This window comes from Schistocerca nitens, chromosome 1 (assembly GCF_023898315.1).
Source record: "Schistocerca nitens isolate TAMUIC-IGC-003100 chromosome 1, iqSchNite1.1, whole genome shotgun sequence".
In the NCBI taxonomy this organism is placed as follows: domain Eukaryota; kingdom Metazoa; phylum Arthropoda; class Insecta; order Orthoptera; family Acrididae; genus Schistocerca; species Schistocerca nitens.
The window spans coordinates 274363242-274388925 of record NC_064614.1 but is presented as its reverse complement, the minus strand read 5'-3'; the positions used below and the strand labels follow the sequence as shown (position 1 = coordinate 274388925).

The window sequence follows — 25684 nt, the reverse complement described above, 5'->3', positions numbered from 1 at the left end:
AGGAGTAAAAAGTGACTGACACCTGATTTTAAGATAGCTAATTTAATATCTTGAAGAATAAACTGAAACACATGTTAATAGAGAAATGCTGTTCTTCAGCAGAAGATTTCAAACTATAATGCTGCCAAAATATAGAAAAGCATAAAAACTAACATAATAAACTGCAGACCAATATCGTTAACTTCATAACTTAGCCATTAATGTATAAAGCCATAAGCTTGTTTTTGTAACAGAAAACTGATAATTTTTGATCCCTACTTTTTATATCAGCGCATACGTGTATCTTTTATTGGTAAGAGACAGTTAGTACAGCTTTGTGTCTCAGCAGGCTTGTAAACTAAAGCTCTGACTATGTCCACTGATTTTTACGGGGGTTATCCTGAAAGTAAGGTTACAGGGCATGTAACTTTAGCAGGAAATGTCCATAGGGGAAGTTGGTAACGCTGATGTGTGGCAGGAAGCCAGCAGAACGAACAAGCATTCCAAACAATTAGTAGCTCATCAATTAGTGTTGTGGAGACTGTTAGAATTGAGCGTTCTCATTATGGCCCCTACCAAGTGCAAAGTGTGCGCTGTAAATCGCTACCTAAAGGCTAAGGGCATAAATGCTGCTGCCATTCATCACAAAATTGTTTCAGCTTATGGAGAGGACATAATGTCAAGGCAGAATGTGACGAAATGCATATGGATTTTCAATTTTGGAAGAACGGAAATTCATGAGGAAAACAGAAGCGGAAGGCCGTCTGTTGTGACTGATGATGTGGTGCAGAAAATTGAAGAACATCTACTCTCTGATCACTGTTCAACAATTAATGATCTGTGTGCAGTTTGTCCAAACATTTCACGAACTGTTGTTCATAAAATTGTAACTGACTGACTAAATTATCGCAAGTTGTGTGCATCTGGGCACCCAAAGTACTTACCAAAGCACACTGAACAGTGTCATTGCTGCTTGTGAATTTCTTGACCATTTTGAGGCTGAAGGTCAGGCTTTTCTCAACTCCATAGTGATAGGAGATGAAACTTGGACTTATCACCATACTCCTGAGAGCAAATACAATCAATGCAGTGGCACCATACTCATTCTCCTTCAACCAAAGAATTTAAAATTTGGCAAACAGTGAGGAAAATCATGGTTCATTGTTTTGGGACGGAAAATGGGTTCTGCTCTTTGTTTTTTTGGAAAGAAGTGAAATAATAAATGCTGCAAGATATTGTGACACCATGAAGAAACTTCGCAGAGCCTTACGAAACAAACGTCGCAGAATGCTGACAACAGGAGTTTATCCCTTTATGACAATGCGTAACCTCACACTGCTCATGCAACACAGGAGTTGTTGACTTCATTTTATTGGGATGTTTTAAGCCACCCCTCTGATAGCCCAGACCTCGCACCTAGTGACTATCATCTGTTCACTAAATTGAAAGAGCACGTCTATGGAAAATACCTGTCTGACGACGACGGGTGAAATTCAGAGTGAAGAACTGGCAGGAGATGTCTATGACACAGGAATCAAAAAACACATCCCATAGATGACAAAATGTATTGAGGTAAACGGTGATTATGTGGAAAAATAATGCAAGACCTATACTACAATGCACGTACATTTTATTACAATAAATTCATTTTTTGTTCTTCGGAAAATTCTTGTAAACTTACATTCCAGATTAGTCTCATATAAGGACAGGAAATAAATAAATAAACAAACATACATTCCCCTTTCTTTGTCCAATTAAAGGGAGTTAAAAACTTCCCTTACACCTCATAAACATAATAGGATTTTGGATCCAGTTTCTCCTTAAGACAGGTTGTAAAAATTCACGAAATTTACCAAGTTAGAAAATTATATACAATCACGTAGTACAGCGGAGATCAGAAATGCCTCTGTGTATTGCAAAATATTATTTTTACAGTGCTCTCTGTCAATTTACTATAACACTACTGTAAATGGAACCTGGGTGAAATAGTTTAATCTAGTAAGTAAAGTGCTAAATAATATCTAGGTGCATTGCTTTATAATTTTGTGAGTGAAAATGAAACATGATTACTGGAGAGAGCGTTACCTGAACTAGCCTATAATTCATACATGTAGTAACAGCTACAGAAAGAATTACCATAGGTGTTCTGAAGTAATCCATTTGCTTAACTAAATTGCTCAATTGCAGTTGCTTTTATTTTATTATGGGATCTATATATTTTCTTTCTATTGAAGTGGCAGTTTTTGTTGTTGCTTCAGTGTAGTGATGTGAAGTATTACACACTTTTTATGCAGATATAACTGACAGAAAGAAAGAGAAAAAAAACACAGTTTTGTTACTCATTAGAATTGGTGTCCATGTAAAAATATTTTTCATTCATGATACTGTGTATTTAGAGTGCATTTTATTCAAGTGCATCTAGAGTAACTATTCCTTGAAATTTCCTTTATATTTACCTAAGTGGCTAACGTGCAGAAGTAGTATGATTGCTGATGTTTGCCAGCCACTGTGGCTGAGCGGTTCTAGGTGCTTCAGTCCCGAACCGCGCTATGGTCGCAGGTTCGAATCTTGCCTCGGGCATGGGTGTGTGTGATGTCCTTAGGTTAGTTAGGTTTAAGTAGTCTAGGGGACTGATGACCTCAGATGTTAAGTCCCATAGCGCTCAGAGCCATTTGAACCGTTTTGCTGATGTTTAGAGAGAGATATGAAGGCATTACCATCTAACAAGCACAAAGAAAAATGCTTCATGAATGTGTAAATATAATCTTAATTTCAACTGCCCTTTTATTCAGTAGTATCAAAACTTTCTACTGTTTAGAACTAGATGAATTGAATTGAAAAGCAACATTTATACATTCTTGTTCATAGAATACTTATCTTTACGTAATTTCTGTTGTGTAATTTTACATTTCAGCAGCTAGTACACCATCTGGAGGTTGTGTTCAGCAGAGCTTCAACTTGATTGTTCAGACTCGGGAGAATGAGAATTACTACAATGCTAATGTGAGTTTTATGGGCTGACTACTAATATAATAACAGAAAAAAGCTAAATGTCACATTAAAAAGGGAGAAAACCTGTTAATTAAAAAGTGAAATTAATGCACACCAATGAAAATAATGCACAGAAATTCTTCACTTTGTTAAAAAATGGTGATAAATTCTAAAGTATGAGATAGTTCCTTTCTTCCTTTCTCTTGTCTACCTCTTGTGTACTTTGATAAATTTATCAATTTATTGCAGTATCATGAAGTTACCATAATTTAATGACAGTGCTATATGTATCTCCTATGTCTATCTTGGCTGTGTGAAAATTTAATTAAACACATAATATGATTCTGAAGAACTCAGTCGACTCCATGTATGTACCATGAAAAAAAGGGAAAAAAAGAAAACCTACACAATCAAGTCCAGAGGACTGCGCAATGTTGACTGGCCAAAATGTTTTCCTCAGCTATATAGCATCATTCAGTTGTGATATGGAAGGACATGGGGTCAGCACGCTGCTCTCCCAGGTGTTGTAGATGTTATTGGCTTTCCAGACTTGGTTGTCATAACTTCTCATCGAGTTAACTTCTCAGGTGGCATCACAAGATTGACTGGACCCATTCCAGTCATGCCACAATGAAAAGTCTCTGATGGTACTAGGAAATGAACATGGGGCTCCTCATGGCAGTCAAGTGCATTCACTTCTCAGTTTTGGGACAGATCTTGTATGCACACTGCAGCATACAAAAGAGGCTGTTTCACATATAATGCAAGCACTCTGTTTGGTGTTAGGTGGGTGCTGGTACTGAAGAGGTAAACTCCAATTGCTGCATAGGCTCTGGCCTGTTCTTCAGACATTTACATGTGGCATATCAGTTTTAACTGAACTGGCTGAGTTACAAGTGGCCTTGTCAACAAGCCTAAAAAAATTGTGCCATTTAGCTAGTGCGTTGAATGGTCAATTCAGATCACGTTGCCTCACGTCATTCTGCAACTGGCTGTTGTGGTCTATGCATGATGGAGAGGTTGATCCTGAAGTGTGCTTTTTTATGATAAAGCATGGTTGCCCATTTGTCAGGGTATGTGAACTCACAGTCAAGTTTGGAAGGTAGGAGTTGAGGTACCGGCGGAATTAAAGCTGTGAGGATGGGTCGTGAGTCGTGCTTGTGTAGCTCAGTTGGTAGAGCACTAGCCCATGAAAGGCAAATGTCCCGAGTTCGAGTCTTGCTCCGGCACACAGTTTTAATCTGTCAGGAAGTTTCATATCAGTGCACACTCTGCTGCAGAGTGAAAATCTCATTTTACAAATGCATTTGTTCTTTTGGTAAATTTTCTCATTGAACTTATACGAGGGTGGTTTGAAAAGTTCTCAGAATCACCTCTCGAGGGTGGTTTGAAAAGTTCTCAGAATCACCTATCGATGGTGGTTTGAAAAGTTCTCAGAATCACCACAAGAGGTCAGCGCAACTAGTTGTTCATGTGATATGCATTGTACTGTTGCCTGTAAACACGTGCCATGTCAGTGCTCTTCGAAGAGAGCTGTGGTGGTGTCTTAGCTCTGTTGTTGTTCCTGCAAAGTGATTTGCGAAGATGGGAAAAATCGAGATTCGAGCAGTGATTAAGTACTTTGTAAAGAAAGATATGAAAGCAAAGGACATTCATGCCTATTTCCAGAAAATGCTGTGGGGGCACTGCTCCTTCATATTCAACTGTCGCCAAGTGGAAAAATGAATTTAAATTTGGTCGGGAGAGCTTGGATGATGATCTGCGCAGTGGTTGGCCAAAATGCGTCACAACTCCAGAAATCATTGCAAAAGTGCACAAAATGGTCATGGAGGATTGCCGATTGAATGTTTGTGAAATTGCCCACACTTGCCAGATATCATCCGATATCATTGATATCATCACATTTTAACTGAAGAAATAGAAATGAAAAAATTATCTGCAAGATGGGTGCCGCGACTCTTGACAAGCGCCTGCACACATGTGCTGTCGCCATGGCAAAATTACATGAACTAAGGTTGCCGCACTCACCTTATTTGCCTGATATGGCTCTGTCAGATTTCCATTTCTTCCCAAATCTGAAAATTTTTCTTGGCGAATGAAGATTCACTTCAAACGAAAAATTGATAGCTGGAGTTGATAACTATTTTGCAGGCCTGTAGGAAACTAATTTTTGAGATGGAATCAAGGCACTGCAACATCGCTGGACCAAGTACATTAATCTACAAGGAGTCTGCATTGAAAAGTAAAAAAGTTTCAGTGATGTAAGTACTTTTTTTCTATTCCGTTCCGAGAACTTTTTCAAACCACCCTTGTAGCATTAATAGTTCGTTTGATGCTGGAGATGCAGATTCAGGAGTGGCCTATCTGGAACGGCCCACTTAGTGGTTTTTGTCTTGAGTAATTCGCTGAGAGTCCTGTTGGTGGATGGAGTTTTTAATAATTCACTTCGGTTGTTTATTTTTGTAACTTCACAGTCAACTGAAATTTCACTTAAACAAAACTCTGTGTGCACAGCTGTACTTTTTTAATTACTTGACCTCACAATAAACTACTACTTTGGACTGAACTGTATTACACAAGCATAAACGGAAGGTACATGACTGTTGTTTCAAAAACAGATGGCCAATACATGGTGAATACATTAGTTTCTTGTTGTGTACCAATAGCCCTGCTTCTGCGAAATACACAGGTACTGAAATAACGCCTCTTAGTTTAAAATTTAACAGGTTAATTATATTCCAAACTTTATATTTTCATCTATAATTATATAAGTGTAGGATTAAGTTTCAGCAATATTGTAACACTGCATTAAAGGAAGTTTGAGCCCAAAACGTACTCTGCCATTGCTGCTAGAGAGCAGAATTGTGCTTCTGTAGGTTTTGTACTTTACTGCTCTCTAACAGATGGAACATGAATCTCCAAGTCAGAGCAATCTTGCCTTTACCCTTGCCATAAGAACCATACAGAAACTGACAACCATAGCCCATTATGCAGAGCTTATGAGCATAGACGGTGTCAATGTGGAGTTGGCTCTAAGCTTCAGAAAACTAATGGGAGAGTGTGTGCAGCTAAATGTGCCTCTTCTAATCAGAGAACACATTCTCAAAAACAGTGTTTTATGCGCATTTCATAAGAAAGTTGAAAAGTCTCATTTCTCCAGAATTTGACACACTAGACAGACATTGTGGTTTACTACAACATTCAGTAACCATATAAATTAATGTTGTTTGAATTAAACCAATGTGATATAATGCAGGGTGTTGCAATACTGAAAATATCCTGCAGGGTGTAAAATTATGGTATGTTGTTTGCCAATGGCCTAATTTGGGCACACCCGAGTTAAAACAATAATTTACAAGTCTGCAAACTCAGGGGACCTTGCAGACTGATCCTTTTAAATTTTTTTGTGGTTATAGGATTGAAGGTCATTAACCAGACATCAGTTTACTAAAACAGTATGATGCAATTGAAAAAATAAATATTGGCTTTGAAGATTAGAAGATATTAAAGTTTGTTAAGTATAGAACATTTGTCAACCATCACTATCATCATCAGTAACCCAGCATGTAGCATGAAAGTCTGGCAATTTCAGAGCTATATATTGAATCATAATTGTTTTCATAAAGATAATTTTTGATTGCTGATCATATGAAAGTAAATTAAAATTTGACACAAACATGCGGCATTTCTTATTGTTAACAGAAAAATATATTATATAAATCAATAATATTGTTCACACTCCAGAAATAAAACAAATGTATTTTATTTTCTTTCTGACATTTTGCATTTTTGCACCAAAGTTTAATTTATTGTGAATACTGGCATTTTCATGCAATTAGTGATTAAACATAAAAATATTTTATTTTTAATTAAATTATGATTCAGCATTTCTTAAATAACATTTCTGTTTCTTAACAAATATAGAATTTAAATAATAGTAAAAAAGTTGCTAGTGCTAGTAACAAAATGAACCAGCAACTTTAGCAATCACAGACTTCCATTCTTTGCACTGTGCTACCAATAACTTTGTTAATGGATTACAAATTTTTCATACTTAACAGCTCTCAGAAATCTTCAAATCTTTAATGGTGAGTTTTTGATTTGGTTTGAGACTTGGATCATATTGCCTTAGGAAATGACCTTCAAATTCTATAAGTTTGAAAAAAACCAAAGACAGCCAGTCTGTAAGGTCCCATTTAGTATAATATTTCTGTTGTGTCTTAAATTTTTTTTTTTTAGTAATTTGAATAGTTCAAACAGCAAATGTTATTAATGAAATGTTTCTATTATTATTATTATTATTATTATTATTATTATTAATGATACTGAAGATTTCAGAGTGTAATTGTTAATGTTATGTCACACAGTCCATGCTGTGTCATTAATTCTTATTCTTTTCTTTTCTAGTTTTCTATGCGTGTGACCAGTGAGAGTGATGAAGGATTGTACAATCTGTACTTTCATAACTGTGCAAACTACAAGGAAGGTACAAAAGTGAGCTTAGATTTCACAGTAAGTTTTACATTTTGAAGTATTACAGAAATTTAAAATACATTATAAAGTCACTAATGTTTTGGTTATTGATCCTTGTACCTTAAGTATGGTACAATTTACTGAGGAGTTGAAAACTGTTTACAGTTAAGGTAATTATGAACATAAAGTCTGAAAAAAATGGGGAAATAAGATGTATGTTGTAAATAAGAAATAATATGTTCTTCCATCAATGCATAAGCCTTACAAATAAAAGTAACGTTTATAACTTGGTACAACACGGAGCCATTTTTATAAGTGAGACAGGGTGGGTAAATATCTGTACTACTTACACTAATTCAATAAACTTCCCCTATGAATTCTGTATAAACCCAATCATAAAACTTAGAGGGCAGAAAAAATCTTTATATTTTGTGGCAAAATACGGTGTTATCTTTTGCCATATTTTGTATTATTTTTCCAGATTCATTGTTATTTTTTACCAAATTAGTTACTGTTTTTGCTAAATGTGTTATTCTTGTTTTGGCAAGGATGACAACTTCATTATCTTTTTTGCCAGATTGATTGTTAACTTTTTACTAGATTTGGTGTAATTGTTTACCAATTTAGTGTTATTTTCTTTATCAAATCTGGTGTCCTTTTTTGCCACATTAATTGTGCTTTTTGGCTAAATTTGGTGTTTTTTGCCAAATTTGGTGTTACTTTTTTTTTGCTAAATTCAGTGTTTTTTTTTTTTTGTCAAATTGTCTTTCTTTTGCCAAACTCAGTGGTCTTTCTTTTGTCAAATTCATTATTGTGTTCTTTCCAAATGGGAAATAGTTTTCTTGCCAAATTGGATATAGTTTTCTTGCCAAATTCAATATTATTTTGTTGAAAAATTCGGTTTGTATTTGTCAGATTCAGTGTGATTTTTTTTCCATATTTAGTATATTTTGTGTCTAAATTTGGTGGTTTTTTTACTGAATTTGGTGTTTTTATTTACCAGATTTGCTGCTGTCCTTTTTTTTTACAATTTTTTTTCCCCAATTCTGGTGCTATTTTCATTGTCACATCGAAGTTCCTTCTCTGGAAAATGAACTGTCATTTTAAGATTGTACATGAACCTGAGGCTCGAAGACATTAAAGTACAAACACAATTTTAACAGTCGGTTAATATCAGTCTGGGGTTGTTGTTGTTGTTGTTGTTGTTGTTGTTGTGGTCTCCAGTCCAGAGACTGGTTTGATGCAGCTCTCCATGCTACTCTATCCTGTGCAAGCTTCTTCATCTCCCAGTACGTACTGCAACCTACATCCTTCTGAATCTGTTTAGTGTATTCATCGCTTGGTCTCCCTCTACGATTTTTACTCTCCATACTGCCCTCCAATACTAAATTGGTGATCCCTTGATGCCTCAGAATATGTCCACCCAACTGATCCCTTCTTCTAGTCAAGTTGTGCCTTAAATTTTTCTTCTCCCCAATTCTATTCAATACCTCCTCATTAGTTATGTGATCTATCCATCTAATCTTCAGCATTCTTCTATAGCACCACATTTCGAAAGTTTCTATTCTCTTCTTGTCCAAACTACTCATTCTCCATGTTTCACTTCCATACATGGCTACACTCCATACAAATACTTTCAGAAATGACTTCCTGACACTTAAATCTATACTCAATGTTAACAAATTTCTCTTCTTCAGAAATGGTTTCCTTGCAGTTGCCAGTCTACATTTTATATCCTCTCTACTTGGACCATCATCAGTTATTTTACTCCCTAAATAGCAAAACTCCTTTACTACTTTAAGTGTCTCATTTCCTAATCTAATTCCCTCAGCATCACCCGATTTAATTTGACTACATTCCATTATCCTCGTTTTGCTTTTGTTGATGTTCATCTTATATCCTTCTTTGAAGACACCGTCCATTCCGTTCAACTGCTCTTCCAAGTCCTTTGCTGTCTCTGACAGAATTACAATGTCATCGGCAAACCTCAATGTTTTTACTTTTTCTCCATGAATTTTAATACCTACTCCAAATTTTTCTTTTGTTTCCTTTACTGCTTGTTCAATATACAGATTGAATAACATCGGGGAGAGGCTACAACCCTGTCTCACTCCTTTCCCAACCACTGCTTCCCTTTCATGGCCCTCGACTCTTATAACTGCCATCTGGTTTCTGTACAAATTGTAAATAGCCTTTCGCTCCCTGTATTGTACCCCTGCCACATTCAAAATTTGAAAGAGAATATTCCAGTCAACATTGTCAAAAGCTTTCACTAAGTCTACAAATGCTAAGAATGCAGGTTTGCCTTCCCTGCTCTATTTTCTAATATAAGTCGTAGGGTCAGTATTGCCTCACATGTTCCAACATTTCTACGGAATCCAAATTGATCTTCGCCGAGGTCGGCTTCTACCAGTTTTTCCATTCGTCCGTAAAGAACTTATGTTAATATTTTGCAGCTGTGACTTATTAAACTGATAGTTCGGTAATTTTCACATCTGTCAACACCTGCTTTCTTTGGGATTTGAATTATTATATTTTTCTTGAAGTCTGAGGGTATTTCGCCTTCTCATACATCTTGTTCACCAGATGGTAGAGTTTTGTCAGGACTGGTTCTCCCAAGGCTGTCAGTAGTTCTAATGGAATGTTGTCTACTTCCGGGGCCTTGTTTCGAGTTAGGTCTTTCAGTGGTCTGTCAAACTCTTCATGCAGTATCATATCTCCCATTTCATCTTCATCTACATCCTCTTCCATTTCCATAATATTGTCCTCAATTGCCCTTGTATAGACCCTCTGTATACTCCTTCCACCTTTCTGCTTTCCCTTCTTTGCTTAGAACTGGGTTTCCACCTGAGCTCTTGATATTCATGCAAGTGGTTCTCTTTTCTCCAAAGGTCTCTTTTAATTTTCCTATAGGCAGTATCTATCTTACGCCTAGTGATATACGCCTCTACATCCTTACAGTTGTCCTCTAGCCATCCCTGCTTGCACTTCCTGTCGACCTCATTTTCGAGACGTTTGTATTCCTTTTTGTCTGCTTCATTTACTGCATTTTTATATTTTCTCTTTTAATTAATTAAATTCAATATATCTTCTGTTACACAAGTATTTCTACTAGCTCTCATCTTTTTACCTACTTGATCCTTTGCTGCCTTCACTATTTCATCCGTCAAAGCACCCTATTCTACTTCTACCGTATTTCTTTCCCCCATTCTTCTCAATCATTCCCTAATTCTCTCCCTGAAACTCTCCACAACCTCTGGTTTTGTCAGTTTATCCAGAGCCCATCTCCTTAAATTCCCACCTTCTTGTAGTTTCTTCAATTTTAATCTACAGTTCATAACCAATAGATTGTGGTCAGAGTCCGCATCTGTCCTTGGAATTGTCTTACAATTTAAAACCTCATTCCCAAATCTCTGATTTACCATTATATAATCTATCTGAAATCTGCCAGTATCTCCAGGCTTCTTCCATGTATACAATCTTCTTTCATGATTCTTGAACCAAGTGTTAGCTATGGTTAAGTTATGCTCTATGCAAAATTCTACCAGGCGGCTACCTGTTTCATTCCTTACGCCCATTCCATATTCACGTACTACGCTTCCTTCACTTCCTTTTCCTACTATCGAATACCAGTCACCCATGACTTAAATTTTCGTCTCCCTTCACTATCTGAATAATTTCCTTTATCTCATCGTACATTTCATCAATCTCTTCATCATCTGTGGACCTAGTCAGCATATAAACTTGTACTACTGTGGTAGGCGTGGGCTTCATATCTATCTTGGCCACAATAATGCGTTCACTATACTGTTTGTTGTAGCTTACCCACATTCCTATTTTTTTTATTCATTATTAAACCTACTCCTGCATTACCCCTATTTGATTTTGTATTTATAACCCTGTATTCACCTGACCAGAAGTCTTGTTCCTCCTGCCACCGAACTTCACTAATTCCGATTATATCTAACCTGAACCCATCCATTTCCCTTTTTAAATTTTCTAACCTACCTGCTCGATTAAGGTATCTGACATCCTATGCTCCGACCCGTGGAACGACAGTTTTTCGTTCTCCTGATAACAACGTCCTCTTGAGTAGTCCCCGCCTGGAGATCCAACTGGTGGACTGTTTTAGCTCCGGAATATTTTACCCAAGAGGGTGCCATCATCATTTAACCATACAGTAAAGCTGCATACCCTCGGGAAAAATTACGGCTGTAGTGCCCCCTTGCTTTCAGCCGTTCACAGTACCAGCACAGCAAGGCCATTGTGGTTAGTGTTACAAGGCCAGATCAGTCAATCATCCAGACTGTTGTCCCTGCAACTACTGAAAAGGCTGCTGCCCCTCTTCAGGAACCACACATTTGTCTGGCCTCTCAACAGATACCCCTCCGTTGTGGTTGCACTTACGGTACGGCTATCTGTATCGCTGAGGCACCTATCTTGTAAAAATCATGGATTTCATGGTACTTCACTAAAATAACTAGTATTGTGTTAATTTTGCATTTTTGCAAAATTTTCTTATCCCTACTCTTAACTCATAACAATCACTGTTACTGCTGCCCATTAGAACAGAATGCAAACCCTCACACAATATTGTTATGTAATAAATGTGCCAAACACTTACAAACTGTACTGAGGTAGACTCACAAAATATGTATCCATAGCGAATTGTTGGATGCACCCAGTTGTTCTTATATTTTATGATATTTCTTAATAGACCTGTTTTTCTTGACCCCAGCACATATCTCATCCCCTATGTCACTACCGTAAAGCTGGAAGAGTTACCTTTCAAGACCAACTAACAGCCTTTTGTTGCCTTTCATACTGTGCCTCTTTATTCATTATTAGTTACAGTAGAAATATCACACAAAGCTCAGTTATATCCACATTAATTATTTAGTGATCCAGTATATCACTAGGCCATTACAACTCATGTAAGTCCACCCCCCCCCCCCCTCTCTCTCTCTCTCTCTCTCTCTCTCTCTCTCTCTCTCTCTCTCTCTCTCTCTCTCTCTCTGGTCTCTGGGCTGGGCAGACAGATATAGTCAGGATGGCAATTTGCAGAGGAATGGCAGCACTGACGTCTCTGATTTGATAATGCCGAAGTGAATATACAAGAATGGAATAAAGAGTTGATGGTATATAATGAAAATGAAATATCTGGGCAAAAGATGACACAGGCAGATTAAATTAAAGAAGAAAATAGCACAATGAGAGATAGAGCAGGCATTATTAATTGGCTTGTTGTAACAACTACAAAAAGAAAATGATAGTTATACAGAAAATTCACAACAAAAACCAGAGAAAATACATGCAAGTGCATTGCTAACTATGCCCCATAGAGATGCGGAGCACGGGGTCCCGGATTCGATTCGCGGGGTCAGGGATTTTCACCTGCCTCGAGATGACTGGGTGTGTGTGTTGTCTTCATTATTTCATCATCATTCATGCACATGGCAAGATTGGACTGAGAAAAGGTTGGGAAATTGTAAGGGTGCTGATAACCACGCAGTTGAGCACCCCACAATCCGAAATCATCATCATCGTCATCATCATCAGTAGAGATGCAGCTAAAACAGCATCTGGTTCTAAAATCACAGCAGTGCAAACAACGCAACAAGTACAAATGAAGACTCAAAGGTAGTGCAACAAAAACTAATAACTTTAATAAACCCCACCAAAGAGAACATTTGTATAAAGAAGATCAAGCAAACCAATAATGCAGTCAACATGCAAACAATTACACAAAGTGACACAGAAAGGATAATTATCAGTGAAAAGGTGCAGGAGACACTGATATGTAAATAGCCTAAGAAGAAGAAGCCTTTGATGATAGTGTACATTCTACAGGCCACAGATGCAAAGACACTAAAAGACACATTATACACCGAAGAGCCAAAGAAACTGGTATAATTGCCTAATATCGTGTAGGGCCCCTGTGAACATGTAGAAGTGCCACAGCATGGCATGGCCTGTACTCAAATAATATCGCTAATATCTGAAGTGGTGCTGGAGGGAATCAACACCACGAATCCTGCAGGGCTGTCCGTAAATCCGTAAGAGTATGAGGCGGTGGAGATCTCTTCTGGACAGCATGTTGAAAGGCATCCCAGATGTGCTCAATAATGTTCATGTCTGGGTAGTTTGGTGAGCAGCAGAAGTGTTTAAACTCAGAAGAGTGTTCCTGGAGCCACTCTGTAGCAATTCTGGACATGTGGGTTGTCACATTAACCTGCTGGAATTGCTCAAGTCCATTGAAATGCGCACTGGACATGAATGGATGGTACGTGTCACCTGCCAGAGTTGTATCTAGATATATCAGGGTCCTATATCACTCCAACTGCACACACCCCACACCATTACAGAGCCTCCAGAGTCCCCTGCTGACATGTAGGTCCATGATTTCATGAGGTTGTCTCCATACCTGTACATGACCATCTGCTCGATACAATTTGAAACAAGACTTCTCTGACCAGGCAACATGTTCCCCATCATCAACAGCCCAAAGTCAGTGCTGACAGGCCCATTCCAGTACTACAAAGCAGTCATTCCACCACCACACACAGTCTTTTTTATTTCTCTCCTTTTCCGCTACTTCTCCCCCCTCCCCACCTCTCCCCTGCCCTCTGTCTAACCTGCAGCACTTCACTGTCTTCTGCCGGCCGCGGTGGTCTAGCGGTTCTGGGCGCTCAGTCCGGAACCGCGCGACTGCTGCGGTGGCAGGTTCGAATCCTGCTTCGGGCATGGACGTGTGTGATGTCCTTAGGTTAGTTAGGTTTAAGTAGTTCTAAGTTCTCGGGGACTGATGACCACAGATGTTAAGTCCCATAGTGCTCAGAGCCATTTGAACCATTTTTTTTCACTGTCTTCTACCCCCACCGTAGTATCCCCCCCCCTCCCCAGCCTCCTCCTTACCCCCACCCCGTCGCCACTCCCATCATGCACTGGTGCTGCTGCTCGCAGTGTGGCTTCAGTTGCCTGAGACTGAAGTTGTGTGTGTGAATTGCGGTTGTGTAAGTGTGTGTGTGTGTGTGTGTGTGTGTGTGTGTGTGTGTGTGTGTGATGAAGGCCCGTGGCCGAAAGCTTTAATTGCGAGAGTCTTTTTGTTGTGCCTATCAGCGACTCAGTATCTCCTCTATATGTTCTATATTTGAATACACATGCCTATATCAGTTTCTTTCAATGTACATGTAGAACCTCGAAAATTAAGTGACCAAGGATAGCTTCGAAAGCGGCTTTACAGCATGATTCAAGACAGGATCAGTAGGAAGAAAAGTGGTCCATCAAATTATTGAAGTGAGACGTGAAGATAGAACAGCTCTCATGAAATGAAAGAGATTATTTCTTGGATTTCGTTTGGTTTTGACAAAAGACTACCTAGTAGCGAGGCAGTGTGCTCGATGCCAAGAACTTGGTTGTCTGGCAAAGCATTGTGATAAACAAGTAGTAATTTGTGGACACTGTGTGGAAGAAGATAACAGCAGAAAAGACTGCAATAAAAGCAAACAAGTGGCATTATGTGTGTCATGCAAATACAGGGGTAAAAAGTGCACGGGGAACAGAGAGGAACGTCACATGTATCAAACCCTCCTAACAAGGCAGATTTCAGGAACAAATTATTTATAGGCATCTCATAACACTAGAAAACAGTGTGGACTCTGATGACACAAATCACCATTGAGGAGGAGTAGGAGAGATGCCAAAAGAGCGAATAATTTCTTGCAGAATATGAGCAGTAAGTACCATAGAAAAGAGCATGTGATGTAGACCAAAGTAGATCTTCATGCATCTTTGAAAAAATAGGAAAGAAGTTTTTGGTGAAAATTCAGAACTATGTGGTATAACAGAGAAGGGAGATCACAGGCTGAACTAGGAGTGACATAATTGTGATACAGGTGAGCAGGATTTGGTGACAGAAGCTGAGTAACTTATATGTCGAGTGTGATAGCACACAACCTGAGGATTGTACTATGTTGCCTACAGTGATGAAAGATGATTTGCTGCCAATGCAGGATATGAATCTGCAACATAAACAATATATAAGACTCAGAGTCAGTTCTTACAGGAAACAAACACCTGCTGCAGTGAAGTAGGGAGTAGAAAAAAAACAGGAGTAGATCCGTATCAGAGTTATGAAAGTATTGAGAATGCAGTGCAACTCACTAAACTGGGATAGCCAGTGACACATACTGCAGCGTTAAGACATCTGGTAAGGAAAATGCACCCAAAAGGAGAATATGTTACTTTTCCTGTATTTGATTTCCTAGATAGAATCCATCTCGAAGTGAATAATATACCAACAGAAGTGAAATCCATCTCATAGTGAACAATCTAGCAACAGAAGTGGAAAAACTGGAGAAGTTATTGAAATAGATTACTGCAAGAAGAAATGAGCGGTTTTCCTTAGATACAGTGTACAAGCACTTTGTGATGGTGCGTGGTTGTGTAGCATGGAATTACAGACAAGAATGGCCAGATTGTGTAATGTATATCCATCATCCCTAATGGAAATAAAAGTAGGACAGCTTAATACCATGAGAACTCCCAGTGTATTGCATGAAGCTAGAAGAATTGAAGGCAGATGCTGTTTGTCTCTAAGAAATATATGCTAAAGCAGGAAATGTTCCCAGTAATCCAGTAAATGCCCATATAATCACCCAAGCATAGTGTCCTATGGCAGCAATAATAGAATTTAATAAAGCAGTTACAGCAACAAAAATATCACAGTATTGTTCAGAACAATTAATCTATGTGGAAATGTTAACTGGAAAGGGGAGCTGCATCTTGGTTTCCATGTATTTTCAATTTAGTGATGAGATCGACGAGTATCTGCTAAGGCTAAAGGATAGTCACCTAGAATGTATTAAACCTCTGGTGGCTGTGGAAGACAACTAGAAGTAGTCATTGTGGAACTCAGTCTACAGGTATAGAATGCACCTCACAACACACAAACCTATGAAGAGATGGTAAGAACAATGTCAAATATAGATATCAAATATGGCAATGTGAAAGGCTGGAAGGTTGAGTGTGGAATGACATACTCTACACCATCACTGGAAGTACATAAGGCCCAAATACATCAAGGAGGTTAACTGAGAAAACTGAAAAGGATTTTTCAGTGTCTGGGAAGTCCATCACTGGATGCTAGTGTAGATGTTAAGGCACGAGGACTATCCTTCCCTAATCTGATGAGACCAATGACCTCATTGTTTGGTCCCCTCCACCATATCAACCAACTAACTGACAGGGACTACACATAGGGCAGTGGGGGCATCAGTACTTACCAGGAGCAGTCCTTCTAGAGAAGGATCTTCCATCTGGATGGAGGATCTGCAGAGATTAAGATGCGAAACAAGAAGAGGCAGGAAGCTATACCAGAACAGCATGACCCAAGAAGAAGGAATCCAAAGGCTGCATAGTTACAAGTATGTCAATCAATGTTTTAAGGAAGAATTAAAAAACTGAAATGCTGGAAGCAATTCATGGATGCTAACTTATATACTAATCTCTGGGGTGTACTATAAAAAACTTACTGTGAGAAAACACAAGCCCCAACACTCTTGTCCTCTCACAAAAGAAATGGTTCGATGGTAACAGGAAGTTGGGTACAGTCAGCTAATGCTAATTGGAACACATTTTTCTGATGGTGGTGAAGAAGGTGAGACATAATATCAGTGTAAGTTATGAAAAATGATATGGAAATACTATAGGAACAATAAGCTTGTGTACCCCTTTGCATGAGAAGAAAAAGCAAATAATTTTAAGGCTGAAAAAGAAGAAATCTCCAGGACTGGATGGGATTTGTGCCAAGTAATACAAGCCTTACTAACCAATTAGATATTTACTTGTGTGAACTGTACAATTGTCTCATGCAAGGAAGGGACTTTGCACTATGAAAGAATGATGAAGTGGTGATAATAGTAAATGACAAGATGAGGATCCAATGATATGAAAATCATACAGACCAGTTTGTCTTCTGAATGTTCTCAACAAGGTATTTCAAAGCTATTACACACAAGATTAGAAGATCCCAGACTGCTGCACTGGATAAGCCCTCACCAGTAGGGGTTTAGGAGAGACAGTCATCTGAAGATGCAATTAATAAGACGACCGTGAGGACAACACATACACTTTCTGCATACGCTCTAGTGATGATCAGTTTTGCTAGTGCTTTCGATAGCCTATGGTGGCCATCTTTCTTGTAAAGCTCCAGAATGTCTTGCTGTTATTGGACTCGTGTATGGAAGTTTTACATAGAGAATATGCATTGTTATGAAAGAAACCTGACCATGTGCCTAATTTGGATACGTGTTCCTTATCCTTCCCAAATACTAAACTTATTCAGTTAAAAAATGGAAAATGTCACTTTGAAATAATAACATTATAAGTCGAATTACTTTCTTGTATTGTCCCATAAGCAATTAATACATTTCCCTGACAATGTCTAATCTCATCCAGTCTAGTGTTAACAGCTAAGCTCGTTCCACATTCATTCTGCAGTAACCATTGTACCTTGTTTGTACACATTAATTAAAAGGTAATCACTGATCAGAGAAGCATTTTCATTTACATTCTACTATCAATATGTTTCTCCATTAAAATTACTGGTTCACAAACGTGACATAGTTTCGTCCATAAATCTCATAACTAATCCCAAGTACCTTTGTGCAAAATAACTGAATTAATCAAACACTTTCCTTCTATGAACCAACGTAACTCTTAACTATACTTTCTACGGATTACTTCATATTGATTTATCCATGACGCACCCGTGCACAATTGCTCTGCACTGAAGCCCAATGACGATACTACTGTACACAGCAAGATGGTGTAGCCATTACTAATGCTGCATTGTTGCCATTATGCAGCAAGAGAATGCTTCCCTTGTAGAAAATGTGCTAGCGATAAGTTAGATGTAGAATATCAGTATTTTACAACATTAAAGATAGCAGTACTTCTTGTAGATTTTTTTCGAAAGTGAGAGCAAAACGTTTTTTGAAAACCCACAAAATTAGGAAACAGAAATCGCACAGAAATTCTCACCTACCAAAAAAATACCCACAAACACAAATAACTGATGAACAACCCAGCTATGATCCCATCCTGAGTTGTTATAGTGTTATGCAATAAAAATGTCAACCACACATTGCAGTCCCTTGTCCCTACCCCAAAATTTTACAGTTGTTTAAATGTTGCTTAATATTTGTGACAAGTGAGCATTCAACATGCATAGAAATGAAAATAGTTGAAGAAAGTGTATACTACTGTATAAAGACAAATTGTAGATTAAGGTTGTTACTAAAAATCGTGAAAAGTTCTTGACTGATTTACTTCAGTTGTTACACAATACTCTAGTAAATGCTTGGACTGACATAGATTACACATTTTTTAATGTATGTGGCACATAAATGTAAGTATACTACATAAAAGGGAAAAAATTTTAGCAAAAAACTCAGATAGTTTTTCACCAGTTTATTTCAAATTTTTACACGATACTCTAATAAACATTTGGACAGACATAGGTTACATACATTTCTTTTAATATATGCATTATATAAATACATTGAGATGGCAAAAGTCATGAGATAGCAGTATGTTCATATACAGATGCACAAGGTATAAAAGGGCAGTGAATTGCCGGTGCTGTCATTTGTACTCAGGTGATTCATGTGAAAATGTTTCTGATGTGATTATGGTCACACAATGGGAATTAACAGACATTGAGACATTGGACGTGGAATGGTAGTTCGGTTAGATGCATGCAGAATTCAGTTTTGGAAATTGTTAGGGAGCCACAGTACTAAGAATACCAAATTTCAGGCAATACCTTTCACCAGACAATGCAGTAGCCAATGGCCTTCACTTAACGGCCTTCACGTAACGGCTGAGAGCAGTGTCATTTGTGTAGAGTTGTCAGTGCTAACAGATAAGCAACACTGCATGAAATAACTACAGAAATCAATGTAGGATGTATGACTAACATATCTGTTAGGACAGTGAGGTGAAATTTGGTATTAATGGGCTATGTGGCATCAGACGACCAATGTGGGTGTCATTGCTACCAGCATGACATTGCCTGCAGCGCATCTCCTGGGCTCGTGACCATGTCGGTTGGACTGTAGATGAAGGGATAACTGTGGTCTGGTCAGTTATGTTCAGCTACTTGGAGACCATTTGGAGCTATTCACCGTGTTCCCAATCAACAATGGAATTTTCATGAATAATGCGCAATGTCACCGGGCCACAATTGTTCACGATTTGTTTGAAATACATTCTGAGCAATTTAAACAAATGATTTGACCACCCAGATCGCCCAACTAGAATCCCATCTAATATTTATGGAATATAATCGAGAAGTCAGTTCATGAACAAAATCCCGTGCTGGCAACACCTTCACAATTATGGATGGCTGTAGAGTCAGCATGGCTCACTACTTCTGCAGGGGACTTCCAATGTGTTGAGTCCATGCCACATTGAGTTGCTGCACTATACTGGGGAAAAGGAGGTCCGTACACTATTAGGAAGTGTCCTGTGACTTTCGTAACCTCTGTGTATGTACTTAAAATCTATACTTACATATGAAGACAAGTCATAGTTTAACTGTGTTACCAAAAATCACGAAGTTCATGACTGATTTACTTAAGACATTTACATGGTACTCTTAAACATCAGATGGACATAGGCTGCATATTTTTTTAATGTAATTGATTTATAAATATATATCTAATACAGAAAGGGGAAATGTTGTTATAAGAAATCTCGAAAATTTCTTGACCAATTTATTTGAAATTTTTGCACTGTTGTTGTTGTTGTTGTGGTCTTCAGTCCTGAGACTGGTTTGATGCAGCTCTCCATGCTACTCTATCCTGTGCAATCTTCTTCATCTCCCAGTACCTACTGCAGCCTACATCCTTCTGAATCTGCTTAGTGTATTCATCTCTTGGTCTCCCTCTACGATTTTTACCCTCCACACTGCCCTCCGATGCTAAATTTGTGATCCCTTGATGCCTCAAAACATGCCCTACCGACCGATCCCTTCTTCTAGTCAAGTTGTGCCACAAACTTCTCTTCTCCCCAATCCTATTCAATACCTCCTCATTAGTTACGTGATCTACCCATCTTATCTTCAGCATTCTTCTGTAGCACCACTTTTCGAAAGCTTCTATTCTCTTCATGTCCAAACTAGTTATCGTCCATGTTTCACTTCCATACATGGCTACACTCCATACAAATACTTTCAGAAACGACTTCCTGACACTTAAATCTATACCCGATGTTAACAAATTTCTCTTCTTCAGAAACGATTTCCTTGCCATTGCCAGTCTACATTTTATATCCTCTCTACTTGGACCATCATCAGTTATTTTACTCCCTAAATAGCAAAACTCCTTTACTACTTTAAGTGTCTCATTTCCTAATCTAATTCCCTCAGCATCACCCGATTTAATTTGACTACATTCCATTATCCTCGTTTTGCTTTTGTTGATGTTCATCTTATATCCTTCTTTGAAGACACCGTCCATTCCGTTCAACTGCTCTTCCAAGTCCTTTGCTGTCTCTGACAGAATTACAATGTCATCGGCAAACCTCAATGTTTTTACTTCTTCTCCATGAATTTTTCTTTTGTTTCCTTTACTGCTTGTTCAATATACAGATTGAATAACATCGGGGAGAGGCTACAACCCTGTCTCACTCCTTTCCCAACCACTGCTTCCCTTTCATGGCCCTCGACTCTTATAACTGCCATCTGGTTTCTGTACAAATTGTAAATAGCCTTTCGCTCCCTGTATTTTACCCCTGCCACCATCAGAATTTGAAAGAGAGTATTCCAGTTAACATTGTCAAAAGCTTTCTCTAAGTCTACAAATGCTAGATACGTGGGTTTGCCTTTTCTTAATCTTTCTTCTAAGATAAGTCGTAAGGTTAGTATTGCCTCACGTGTTCCAACATTTCTACGGAATCCAAACTGATCTTCCCCGAGGTCTGCTTCTACCAATTTTTCCATTCGTCTGTAAAGAATTCGCGGTAGTATTTTGCAGCTGTGACTTATTAAACTGATAGTTCGGTAATTTTCACATCTGTCAACACCTGCTTTCTTTGGGATTGGAATTATTATATTCTTCTTGAAGTCTGAGGGTATTTCGCATGTCTCATACATCTTGCTCACCAGATGGTAGAGTTTTGTCATGACTGGCTCTCCCAAGGCCATCAGTAGTTCTAATGGAATGTTGTCTACTCCCGGGGCCTTGTTTCGACTCAGGTCTTTCAGTGCTCTGTCAAACTCTTCACGCAGTATCTTATCTCCCATTTCGTCTTCGTCTACATCCTCTTCCATTTCCATAATATTGTCCTCAAGTACATCGCCCTTGTATAAACCCTCTATATACTCCTTCCACCTTTCTGCCTTCCCTTCTTTGCTTAGAACTGGGTTGCCATCTGAGCTCTTCATATTCGTACAAGTGGTTCTCTTCTCTCCAAAGGTCTCTTTAATTTTCCTGTAGGCAGTATCTATCTTACCCCTAGTGAGATAAGTCTCTACATCCTTACATTTGTCCTCTAGCCATCCTTGCTTAGCCATTTTGCACTTCCTGTCGATCTCATTTTTGAGACGTTTGTATTCCTTTTTGTCTGCTTCATTCACTGCATTTTTATATTTTCTCCTTTCATCAATTAAATTCAATATTTCTTCTGTTACCCAAGGATTTCTATTAGCCCTCGTCTTTTTACCTACTTGATCCTCTGCTGCCTTCACTACTTCATCCCTCAGAGCTACCTATTCTTCTTCTACCGTATTTCTTTCCCCCATTCCTGTCAATTGTTCCCTTATGCTCTCCCTGAAACTCTCTACAACCTCTGGTTCTTTCAGTTTCTCCAGGTCCCATCTCCTTAAATTCCCACCTTTTTGCAGTTTCTTCAGTTTCAATCTGCAGTTCATAACCAATAGATTGTGGTCAGAATCCACATCTGCCCCTGGAAATGTCTTACAATTTAAAACCTGGTTCCTAAATCTCTGTCTTACCATTATATAATCTATCTGATACCTTTTAGTATCTCCAGGATTCTTCCAGGTATACAACCTTCTTTTATGATTCTTGAACCAAGTGTTAGCTATGATTAAGTTATGCGCTGTGCAAAATTCTACAAGGCGGCTTCCTCTTCCATTTCTTCCCCCCAATCCATATTCACCTACTATGTTTCCTTCTCTCCCTTTTCCTACTGACGAATTCCAGTCACCCATGACTATTAAATTTTCGTCTCCCTTCACCACCTGAATAATTTCTTTTATCTCGTCATACATTTCTTCAATTTCTTCATCATCTGCAGAGCTAGTTGGCATATAAACTTGTACTACTGTAGTAGGCATGGGCTTTGTGTCTATCTTGGCCACAATAATGCATTCACTATGCTGCTTGTAGTAGGTAACCCACACTCCTATTGTTTTATTCATTATTAAACCTACTCCTGCATTACCCCTATTTGATTTTGTATTTATAACCCTGTATTCACCTGACCAAAAGTCTTGTTCCTCCTGCCACCGAACTTCACTAATTCCCACTATATCTAACTTTAACCTATCCATTTCCCTTTTTAAATTTTCTAACCTACCTGCCCGATTAAGGGATCTGACATTCCACGCTCCGATCCTTAGAACACCAGTTTTCTTTCACCTGATAATGACATCCCCTTGAGTAGTCCCCGCCCGGAGATCCAAATGGGGGACTATTTTACCTCCGGAATATTTTACCCAAGAGGACACCATCATCTTTCAACCATACACTAAAGCTGCATGTCCTCGGGAAAAATTACGGCTGTAGTTTCCCCTTGCTTTCAGCCATTCACAGTACCAGCACAGCAAGGCCGTTTTGGTTAATGTTACAAGGCCAGATCAGTCAATCATCCAGACTGTTGCCCCTGCAACTACTGAAAAGGCTGCTGCCCCTCTTCAGGAGCCACATGTTTGTCTGGCCTCTCAACAGATACCCCTCCGTTGTGGTTGCACCTACGGTACGGCCATCTGTATCGCTGAGGCACGCAAGCCTCCCCACCGACGGCAAGGTCCATGGTTCATGGGGGGATTTTTTTTTTTAGTGTATTTTTGCACTACGCTCTAATAAAAATTCGGAGAGAGATGACCCAAAACATTATGACCACGTACATAAAAGAATGTTGGTCTACTTCTTGAACGCAATTCAGCAGTAATTGTGCATGCTGTGGATGCAACAAGTACTTGAGAGGTTTCCAGAGGTTTGTGGCACCAAGATGCCTATGTACAGATGACACACTTCCCGCAATTTATGAGCTGTTGGTTTGTGAGTGCAGAGCTGGCATCCAATTAGTGTCCTAGTGGGATTTCATCAGATTCAGATAAGCCAAATTTTATGGCCAAGACATCAACTTGAGTTCACTATCATATTTGTCAAGTCATTGCAGCTAAATTTTGGCCTTGTGAAAAGGGCTCTTTAATCTGCTGGAAGATGCCAAGACTCAAGCATAACGGGTTACAGGTGGTCCGTAATGATATTCAAGTAGTTCACAGCTGTCACGGTGCTTTTGATTACTTCCACAAGCCCCATGAAACCCCATAACATAATACTGCTCCCACCAGCCTGCATCCATGGTGCACGGCTGCATGTTTTGAGCAGCCGTTTGCCTGGATGACAGTGTATCTGGACATAACCATTGGCCTTGTTTAACAATAAACAGGATTCATCCAACCAGGTGACATCACTCCATTGATCGGCGGTCGAATCTTGATGATCCAGTGCCCACTGTAATCATAATTGGGATGTTGTTGGGTCAACATGGGAACATGTAGGGGTCCTCTGATGCAGAACACCATGTTCAATACTGCGCACTTAACAGTGTGCTCCAAAACACTTGTGCCTGCACCAGCAATGTACCCTGTCATCAGATCTGCCACAGACCTTCACCTATCCTTCTTTAGAGAGCAGGCAAGCCTCCAATATCTGTATTCTGGGATGAGGTACGGACATCCAACTTCTTGTCGCCTACTTGTGGTTTCAGCATTCTTCAACCACTTTCCGTAGATGCTCATGACAGTAGCATGTGAACAGCCAACCAGTGTCACCATTTCCGAGATGTTAGCACCCACAAGCTCAGGGCCACAATAATGTGGCTTTTGTCAAAGTCATCGGATTTCCGCATTTCTGCCACTTATCATTGCTGGAATGTTCCCCATTCTTCTCTGCCTGACTCATATATTTCTCTTACCACATCACGCACCCTCATCACCACCAGGCAGCATAAAACCTCGTGGTGGGCAGTGGTCATAATAAAAGTTCTGAACCAATTTATTTGAAATCATTACATGATGCTCTAATAAACGTTTGGACAGACTGTGACTGTATATTATTTAAATATATGTAATGTATAAATACACGTATTTAACATATAAAGGGGAGACATTGTTAGCAAAAATCTCAAAAAGGTCTTGACTATTTTACTTCATCTACGACAGTGATTGAAGCAGAAGAAGTGAATTAAAATTTGTGCTGCAGCTGGGACTCAAACCCAGGTCTTCTTGCTTGGTAGGCAGAAAAGTTAACCATTACACCACCACAGCACTATGGTTAACATTGCTGCACTAACTACCCAAGCTGAGTGCCCTCCCCAATACAAACCTCATTTCATATCTTCTGCTTATTTTCCCTTACATTTTCACTACTGCTAGGGCTTTGTGTTGAGGAGGGCACTCAGCTTTGGTAATTCGTGCTGCAATGTTAACCATAGTGCTGTGGTGGTGTAATGGTCAACATTTCTGCCTAGCAAGCAAGAAGAGCTGTCTTCAAGTCCTGGCTGCAGCACAAATTTTAATTCGTTTCTTCTGTTTCAGTCATTATCGTAGATAAAGAAGAAACTTAAATGTCTCAGGGAAAAATATGATTATAACATTTTACTTCAATTTGTTACATGATACTCTACTGACTTTCAGACAGACATAGGATACGTATTTTTTAAACAAAAATGTACAGATTTTCTGTTAGAACAGACTGCGAGAAAAAAAATGCTGTGCTGTGAAAATGTGTGATTTTGTTTTCTTTCTCACAGTCAGTTTTGGTGTAGATGTCAGGACATTTAAACCGTTAGACACATCGTTTCTTCCCCAGATATTCTTTCTTCGTATATATACAGTGGAACATCGCATAGCGAGCATAATTCATTCCAGAATGTTACTCACAGTGCGAAACACTCAAGTGAAACAGTTTATCCCAAGTAAATT

General features: G+C 38.8%; 1 protein-coding gene across 2 annotated transcripts in view; it reads left to right on the top strand.

Moving 5' to 3' along the window:
• LOC126248094 (protein GPR107) overlaps nt 1-25684 on the top strand; it is a 209417-nt gene that overhangs the window by 89339 nt on the left and 94394 nt on the right. Inside the window, exons 5-6 of one of the 2 annotated variants that reach the window (XM_049948772.1) lie at nt 2897-2982; nt 7378-7482. In XM_049948772.1, coding sequence (XP_049804729.1) covers nt 2897-2982; nt 7378-7482 — 191 coding nt within the window. Of the gene's footprint in view, nt 1-2893; nt 2983-7377; nt 7483-25684 lie in introns of both variants that reach the window. The other variant, XM_049948765.1, reaches the window with a different exon arrangement.